This window comes from Benincasa hispida, chromosome 3 (assembly GCF_009727055.1).
Source record: "Benincasa hispida cultivar B227 chromosome 3, ASM972705v1, whole genome shotgun sequence".
Taxonomy (NCBI): Eukaryota; Viridiplantae; Streptophyta; class Magnoliopsida; order Cucurbitales; family Cucurbitaceae; genus Benincasa; species Benincasa hispida.
In genome coordinates this window covers 50,081,756-50,091,373 of record NC_052351.1, presented here as the reverse complement: position 1 = coordinate 50,091,373, position 9,618 = coordinate 50,081,756, and the positions used below count along the sequence as shown (strand labels likewise).

Genomic DNA, 9,618 nt, shown 5'->3' with positions numbered 1-9,618 from the left:
AGTAAAGATAAATTTGTCCGTGAATGTTATTCACCTCTTACTTTTGATTAATTTCTTGAAATATTTTCGTTATTTAAAACCAACAAATTTATTAAATATAAAGTTAAATTTCGTATATAATAGTACTATATATTTCTAGAAAATGTTGAAGAAGTTAATCAAAATGGTTTAGATATAAATACGAAAATCTATGGGTTAAACTTGTAATTTAAAGTAAATTTAGGTCTCTAAACTTTTTTTAAAAAAAATCATTAAACCGTTTAACATGTTTCTGAACTTTCAATCTCGTATCTAATTGCTAACAAAAGCGTAGCTCAATTCTAAAGTTCAGACATTTGTTTGACACAAAATTAAAAATTCAAATATATATTAAACATTTTTTAAAGTTTGGAGATCCCATTGATACAAAATTAAAAGAAAAAACCTTTTGCTCCCAAAGTTTCGGATGAGGTTTAGGTTTCCATTTAATTCTTAGGTTTCAAAATATCACACTTTTACCCTTAAATTTAAATTTAATTTCTAATTATTCTTAGTTTCAAAATGTTATATTTATCTTTTAAAAAAGAATATGAAATTTTATTTTAATTTGATCCCTTAATTTCATGATTTTTAATTAAATATTAATTTCCAATACTTACTGATAATATCTATTAATTCATATAAATAAATTAGTTTTCATTTTTTTTATTACTTATTTTAAATTAATTAAAACGAGAATTAATACCAAAGACCAAAGTGAATATTAATGAAGTCTATTTATAAAAGTGAGTATTAATAAAAATTCAAAAATAAAAGTATAAAATATAAAAATTTAGAGATTAAATGAAAGCGAAATTCAAATGGAGAAAATTATACTATTTTAAGATAAAGAAAATAAATAAAAACCAAACTCAAAACTTAGATAAATGCGTAACATTTTGAGCCGATGTAAATTACAAATTTAGCTCAATTTTTTTTTAAGAAAAAAGAAAACTGAAAATCCCCACAATTCATCGTCCGGTTCAAGTCCTTTCTCACTCGCGACTGCTCTTTCTTTCACGCACAAAATCCCTCTGAACCCACATTCGAGAAATTCGTATCTGATCCATTGCAACTGAGCGATGGAGCGGGAGAATTGAGAACGGGAGCCATTGGAGATTCCAAGTTCATCAACAACAATCCTTATTTCTTCGCATTACTGGAGAATACTGACGCGTTCCATACATTTTTTGATGAACAGTTCGTGTTTCATGATCTATATAAATCACAACTCTGCTTGAACTCCAGCGGAGATCACTTCCATAACAACAGGAAAATTTGCAGAAGGTGGAGGAAGGGAGAGATTTGGGAAGAGGAAGGTTATACATTATCAATCAATAGTGGAGAGAAGAGAGTATGAAGAGCGGCGGTGGTGGAGGGAGCGGAGCTTCTGCTTATGGATTTCCGGCGAAAAGGAGATGGAGAGGACTCGTGATCGGAGTTCTTGGCCTCGTTATTCTCTCAATGCTCGTGCCTCTTGTGTTTTTGCTCGGTCTCTACAATGGTTTTCACACTACGGGTATCTTGTTTGCTCTTTTTTTTTTTTTTTTTTTTTTTTTTTCTGAATTGGTTGTTAGTTGTGCTGAATCTGACGTTACTTGATCGGATCTGTTCGTTGCTTTTACTGTCTCAATTGGGTTTGTCACATCTTGTATACTCTCTATTCTCTTTGTTTAATACTCTGCTAGATCTCGCGTCCCCCCATCGGTTTTACCCTTTATTTGGCTCGTTTGATTTTGAATTCGATTTTGTTTCGAATCGGTTTACTTGTAGCTTTGGTGTCAGTTGCATCGTATATGACGAGGTTATTTAATTTTAATTTCTTTCGTCATTTTCTTTTTAAGTGTCTCCTTCTCCCTCCATTTGTATCTCCTTTGGGATTTTCTCCGATGAATGCCGCATGAATTAGGATAAGAAGCAATTCAGACATCTTCCCACTAATATAATCTTTCATCTGCCTCAATGTAATCGGGCTTGGCAATGTTTCCCATTCTCAGTTCCTCCTTTTCATGAAGAGAATTTTTCCACCAGTACATATTTTTGGTATTTGTCTAACACCATTTATACTCTTCTTCTGCAGGATATGCATCTGACTCGCAAAATTCAAAACCAGTAAGGACTGATCTTTGTTTTTGGGGCATTTGATTTTAAAATTCATACTATAAGCATTATACTGGTTTTGTAAATTTTCAGTTACAGGTACCATTCTGTATATATTTACGGTGAGGGAAGAAAATGTTTGGAAAAATAATTTTAGTTGGTTTGATACAGGAAGAAAGAAATATTAATGGATTAGATCCTTCTCCATTGTGAAGTTTACTTCTACTGTCCCGTTGTTTTAGTTTCAATGAACATTTTTATGGCAGGGATTTCAGCCTAGTCATGTAGATGATGTTATCAGAAAATTGGGACCAACTCTTCCAAAGGTCTATTAATATTCTCTTAGTTCTCTCTTAATGGTAGTTTTTTTTCCTTGTATCAGCAGTAGATAGTGCTTGGTCAGTTGTAATTTATTTATTTGTTATAAATGCTGTGCTTGGACCAGTTGTGGTGGATGTACACCGTTGACCTTTATATGAATATGTTGTGCCACATATCATTTGGGGATAGTATTTTAAATTTGTTCTCATGAAAATGCATGTAATATTTTACCCAAAAGTGAAGGCTTTAAAATTGTGATTTCTTAAAATGAGTATGGCACAACTAAGCTTTTGAATCATTGTGCAACTTATTAGCCGAGCTGAAATCCAAGTTCCTAAAAAGTTCACACTTTACAGCCACACCCAACAACATAGATCTCTTAATTTGCCTAATGTTTATTTCCTCTGTTTAATCTGCTCTTTTGCTACTCTGAGTTCTTGCCTTCTCTAAAGTTTATTCCTTGGTTGGATGACTCTTCCTTTTCCATTTCCCCTTTAAGGCTTCAAAATCTTTCAAAGATGAGAAACTGACAGAATTGGTAGTTCAGGGAAGGCATTTGATTGCATTAGATTTTCCATAAGTTCAGGCAGATAGAACATGATTCAAATGGCTATGCTTCACATTAGAGGACATTTCTTATGGAATTGTTCTACTTCTCAACCATTTATTGTACCATAAGTTCTTTGCTTGTGTTATTTGAACCAACGATGAGTTCTTGATTCCATTTATCTGTATTGTACTTTCTCCAATCACACTTGTGGGGTGTTTTTTTCTGTCCATCATTGACAACTCAGTCTCAGTTTATACCTTTTTTTCCCCCTTTTTTCTAGATGCTTCTCTCGTTCAAATGGCCAGGAACCTCAAGGTTGTAAAGGAAATGGAAACCTTGATATAGCTCTGTTTTAATCCGTTTTTAAAGAAATTTGGGAAAATTTAATTAGAAGTCCCGTTTTAGGGACAAAGTAGAATATGGCAAAGGTTTGAGAGCCACATTGTTCTTTAGTCTTTCTTTTGTCTACTCTTACCAAAGGTAGCACCTCTTGAGATGGAATTGAACGAACTAAAAGACTTGATGGAAGTACTAAAGGGGTGTATCCTGGCAGAGGAGAAGAACGGTGTGGCCACTCTTAATTTTCACCGTGGAACCACTCTTTGCACATAAACAGTCACTAATACCATAAAGAGCCCACCTTGGTGGTTTGGAAAGGTAGGGGACCCAGACAAGAGAGTGTAGCTCTTCTTATGGACCATCTGCCATGAGGAGATGAATACTATTGGAAGGATTCACAAAAAAAATCTTGAAGTATGGTTCTTAAATCAAAGTGCATTCTTTGTAGGGATGCAGAGGAGATTTAAGGTCATTTGTTGCACCATTGCTTATTTAGTATGAAGTGGTGGATCTACAGTATTCTGACTTTGCTTGGGGTTTTATGTAACAACTGAGGGAAATATTATCCAGATGCTTTGCTGCCATGGACTTAGAAATGCTTAATTTTGTGGGTAAAGGTTGCAAGACATCTACAACATTAGTGAAAGGGAGTGGAATGAAAGCTTTTGATTTCATTGGTTATTCAACAAGTAGAAAGAGAATGGAATGAGAACTTCAATACATCTTATGGGGCATAAAATGGCTTATTGGTGGGGGTGAGAACTTTGATCTGTTTGACCATTAGTTCGAAAAGGCAAGAACTTCATTAATTCTTATATTTTGATCCTAGCCGTTTGGTATTAGAGCATTGATTTTGACCACAAGTCTGAAGGTGCAACAATTGCTACTCGAAATAAAAGAAGAATATGCAAATGTTGTTGGCAAAGTTGCAAAGATGGACTTGAAGGAATTTGGAAGTCTTAGGATTTAAAGATGAGCAGAAGAATCCGTTTGATGAAATAAATGACCAAACAGGAGCGATGAAAGAGATGAAAGAACAGAAACTAGAGGAGGAAGGCTAATCGTGTTTGGTTGAAGCAGAAAAAGAATCATCGTGTGGAAAATTACAAGTTGAACCAGATTAGATCAACTAGTTGTCAACCCATCCAGAAGATATAGGCAATTTCAAGCAAAGGTGAGTGTAACTAGATGGTGGCAAGCATTAAGCAAATAATAAAACGTTTGGAATCCATTGGAGGCTTTGTTTCAAAAGAAGTCCAGTAGGGAGGTTTTTCTGGGAATTGGTTACGTTATTTGCTTCTACTTGATCTACTTCTAATTTGTTTTGTAATTATAACCTAACTCAAATGTTTACCTGTTGAAAAATCAATCCCTCTTGGCAGAATAGACAATGGAAGTTTCACATCTAAAAGAAGTCCGTTTGGAGGAAATTGATTGTATTAAATATGGCACGTCACCTTGATGTCAAACCAAGCACCAAATCTATTGTACTATCAAAGGACCCTTGGAGGAAGTACATTGAAAACAGGAGAATTTGATTTATAGTCATATTTTGAACAGAGTTGGATTAGGGGATAAAACTCTCTTCCAGGACTTTAGGACTGGGAGGGGTAAGTACTTCAATATGAATTCCACAACCTCTTGGAAGCCTTCATTGCCACCTTATGGAATGGTGAATCTAAAGCTTGGAAGTCCCTGTTTGAGGAGAAATTTCAAAGAAGATGAAATTGATGAATGGGCTCGCATCGCTACTTTGATATCCTCATATTCATAGGAAGAGCCAAATTCCACCTGAAAACATACAATGAGTTAGCAGCGTTCACGTTTTAGATTTTCCCCCCCTAACTGGTTAACTGATATCACTATCAGTTTCATGTAAGCCGCCAATGTACACTTTATATCGGTCACCTATGAAATAACATATAGTAGCAGCCAGCTTGAGTTTCAGTTGTCATATTTAATTAATTTTTATCTTTTTCTTTTTCTTTTTTTTTTTCATGAAGTTGGAGTTGCCCTACTTCAGTGTGTGTATTGTACCGCTTAAATATGTGCACACGCTATGTATCCACTTGTTGGTTTTATTCTTTATGAATATGTATCGCTATCTTAAAAGATTAGTTATACAATTGACATTTTGATGTATTTGATTTTATATTGTCTTATGTAATTGATGTTTAAGAGAAATTATTATGATAAAGGGTCGTCATTTTGGCATTTAAAGATAGTGCTAGGGTGATGGTTTTGAATTGCCTTTGGTCTGTATTGTCAGGACGTATTTCAGAAATATGCCATTGAACCTAAGAAGGAAATTAAAGATGTCATGCACGAGAGTCAGGAACCAAAAGGTTTGGTTGAATGAATCCTTTCCTCCAAGTATTTAGAAAATATTTTGTCTGGCATAACATTATGCTTAAAGCTTTTTGTTTGAATAATCTACAGGTTTACCACCTCCAAAAGTTGATGCCATACCAACGCATACCCGTGAAAATGTATGAATGTATTAGTCTGTGATGGAATTTATAAACTGCTTCTGGATTTCAAGTGGTTTTTGTGATTAATTTTTGTATGTCTTTTCAGAGTACTAAAGTTGGTGGTAGAGTTCAACCTTCCCAACGTATGACTGCCATGGACGAAAGTGGAAAACCATGCGAGTGGAAGTTTGGGAGTTATTGTATTTGGCGACAGGAAAATAGAGAAGTTATCAAAGATTCTATGGTAAAAAAATTGAAGGATCAGCTTTTTGTTGCGCGAGCATACTATCCTAGCATTGCAAAACTTCCGTCACAAAGCAAGTTAACTCAAGAAATGAAGCAAAATATTCAAGAACTGGAACGTGTCTTGAGTGAATCAACTACAGATCTTGATCTTCCACTACAGTAAGTCGTGGTAGTGTTTATGCTTTTATTGATGAAAAGGATGAAAAGTGGAAAGTTACAACCAGGATCCAAACCTAAATTCCCTGAAGAGGAAATTGCATGACACTGCCCCACCCAAGGAATCACTTTTCATTAATGAAGAAAAGAGTATGGAATATAAGTAAAAGAAACTAAATAATTTCAGTGACTAAATTATTGCAAAATTGAAACGTAACCATATTGAATGCATGGTTAAGTTGAATGGTCGTGGGATTGCTTTTTTATCATGTGTAATTTTTTGTAGTTTATTGAATCCTCGTGTAATAAATTCTTATATTTCTGCCCTGGAAAACTTTCCATTTCTTCAATTTCTTAATCAGGATAGAGAAAAAGTCGCTGAAGATGGAAGCTACAATAGCCAAAGCTAAATCATTCCCTGTGGAATGTAATAATGTGGACAAAAAGTTACGACAAATATTTGATATGACGGAGGATGAAGCCAATTTTCATATGAAACAGAGTGCCTTTCTCTTCCAACTAGCTGTTCAGACCATGCCAAAGAGCATGCATTGCTTGTCTATGCAGCTAACTGTTGAATATTTTAGAATTGATTCAACCAATTTGGAGCTCTCTCAGGCCGAGAAATATGCTGATCCCACTTTGAACCATTATATAATATTCTCAAACAATATACTTGCATCATCAGTGGTTATCAACTCAACAGTTTCAAATTCAAAAGTAAGTTAAATGTTTTTCTGTACTTATAACCCGTATATTTGCCTTACTTATCAACATGAAACTGATTAACTACTCTTTGATGTTTTAGGAAAGTGGGAATCAGGTTTTTCATGTATTGACTGATGGACAGAATTACTTTGCCATGAAGCTCTGGTTTTTGAGGAATAGTTATAAGGAGGCAACTATTGAAGTAATAAATGTTGAACATCTTAAACTTGATGATCATGAAAATGTGACTTTTGTATTGCCTCAAGAGTTCCGTATTTCATTCCGTACTTTAACTCACTCTAGGACAGAATACATTTCAATGTTTTCACATTTGCACTATCTTCTTCCTGAAATATTCAAGAACCTGGATAAAGTTGTGATCCTGGAGGATGATGTTATTGTCCAGCGAGACTTATCAGCCTTGTGGAGCCTTGATATGGGAGGAAAAGTTAATGGTGCTGCACAGTGCTGTCATATGAGGTTTGATGAGCTTAAAAGCTTTCTGGGTGAGAGTGGTTACATTCAAAATGATTGTACTTGGATCTCAGGATTGAATGTAATTGATCTGGCGAAGTGGAGAGAGCTTGATCTTTCTCAAACTTTCCGTAGTTTGGTCAGGGAGGTAAGTCCCATGGCATTAGCTGTTCTAAATTATGAAGGAAAGATAATTATACAAATTTAGATATTTACAATTGCATGCGAAAGATAATTATACAAATTTAGATATTTACAATTGCATGCACAAACATGCTTCCTTGTATCTGCACCCTCACCCACTGACGCACACCCAAAAACATAAACCAAGGATTTTTTTCTTTTTTTCTGAAAGATTCCCGTTAAATATTCAATTTAATGGTCCTAATTTGAACAAGTCTTAATCTTCCCATTCAAATCTTCCGTTGAAGAGGCTATGACATGTTACATTGCAATACTGCAGCCGATGCTCAACCTATTTTATGATTGTCATGTCTTTTCTTTCATTCTTTTCAATGAAAACAGTTATTTCTTTTTAAAAAATATTGTCTATTCTATGATATGTCTGCTGATACTTTTTGTTTCCATGCATCGTACTCAATGTTTTTCTGTCTGTGCGTCTGACATTTTCGGTGATTGATCAAGGATAACTTTGAAGTTTCCTTGTTTTGAATGATCAGATTATTGGTCTCCTTTGCCTTCATAACCATTATTGAACAGAGGTTGATGATGCAGGGCGGATCAACTGATGCTGTTGCGTTGCGTGCAAGCTTGCTTACATTTCAGGACCTTGTCTATGCCCTTGATGATTCATGGTCTCTATATGGATTAGGTCATGACTACAAGCTTAATGTCGAAGACATTGAGAAGGCTGCAACATTGCATTATAATGGATATTTGAAACCTTGGCTGGAGTTGGGTATCCCAAAATACAAAGCTTACTGGAAGAAGTTTCTAGACAGAGAAGATCTGTTCTTGAGTAAGTGTAACATAAATCCGTGATAAGCTGATGATTCTACCACACCATCTACTACATAGATTCCATGAAATCTGGAGCTCAACTCTTCAAGTATTTTCGTTGACAAATGGGATTGCCCTCAATTGATAAGTTCCCAACAGAGAACTCATTTTTTACAGTAAATAACTACTAGCTTCATCCAGATCAAGTTTGCTTGTGGTGACTTCTGATATCATGAGTTTTGTGGTATTCAATTGGGAGTTGATGACGAAGAGAAAGCGATAGAGGTTTCTTCTGTTTGTCTGCTAGTTGGTTTGTTGAATGAGAATCTGAGTTGGAAAGTGTGGCAAATAAGGGAAAGATGCACAAAGGCTACAATTATCTTCGTCCAGCAAGATTGGCTTTGGATTTAACTGTGCAAGTTTAATGAGAATACCTTGTTCTATGCCTTAACAGGATTATTTGTCTGTTGATGTCACTCATATTAAGATATAAGATATATATACATATATAGTTAGATTAGGTTCTCATGATTCTAGTTGGACCAAATTCTTTTGACAATTCTTATTGGATTTGATTATAGAGTTATTTGGGAGGCACTTTGCCTATTTTGTCAGCTCTGTTTTCTTCACTTTGATTGTGCAGCTTTAATGATATACATTGGAAGTTGTGGCAGCTACAATATACCCTCTATATTATTCTTCTCAGCCTATATACTTCCAGCATCCAAGCCAGGTATTCTATTCTCCTTTTTTCCCTTTACGAGAATCGTGAAATTAACTAAACAACTTTGATTCTGGCACGTGGTGTTGTTTTTGGTATTGATCCTAGGCCCCCTCCCTTCGAGGATCTTTTATGGAGGCCGATTGGGATTCTAATTACCTTGGATTGGTGTCCTCTGATTTTAACGAGGACCTTAGTTGTGGTTAGTTTGTTGCTTATTTTGATTCTACAATGAGAAGATTGTTCTTTTTCTTTTCCCTAGTGGTTAAAATGTTGTTTGGAAGCTGTTTTAAAAAATTGTCAGTTTTTTATAATAGAAATTTGGTGAAAAGTTGTTTGAATTAGCTTTTCTATGTTGTTTGAATTCGTTTTCCTTGGTTTATTTATATGGTTGTTACATTTTTGGAAATTACTAGAAATTTGATTTGGAAAATTATGGATTCGTTAATTATTAACTTTGAAGTGGGATAATTTCTACCTTTTTAAACGTTTTTTTTAAGAAACAAAAAAACCATGACTAGCAGGTAAAAATCTATTTGAAATGTCTTTCTAAC

General features: G+C 34.7%; 1 protein-coding gene across 2 annotated transcripts; it reads left to right on the top strand.

Moving 5' to 3' along the window:
* Positions 1 to 968: 968 nt before the first annotated feature.
* On the top strand, positions 969 to 9,023 carry LOC120073182 (probable galacturonosyltransferase 7). Of its 2 annotated transcripts, XM_039025852.1 has the most exons (9): positions 969 to 1,537; positions 2,099 to 2,130; positions 2,385 to 2,444; positions 5,598 to 5,673; positions 5,768 to 5,817; positions 5,906 to 6,204; positions 6,564 to 6,921; positions 7,010 to 7,531; positions 8,119 to 9,023. In XM_039025852.1, the coding sequence occupies exons 1-9, from the start codon at positions 1,375 to 1,377 to the stop codon at positions 8,383 to 8,385; spliced, it is 1,827 nt and encodes a 608-aa protein (XP_038881780.1). In that variant the 5' UTR covers positions 969 to 1,374; the 3' UTR covers positions 8,386 to 9,023. The 2 variants fall into 2 exon arrangements, with proteins under 2 accessions (XP_038881780.1, XP_038881781.1); XM_039025853.1 differs by lacking the exon at positions 2,385 to 2,444.
* The last annotated feature ends 595 nt before the right edge of the window (positions 9,024 to 9,618 follow it).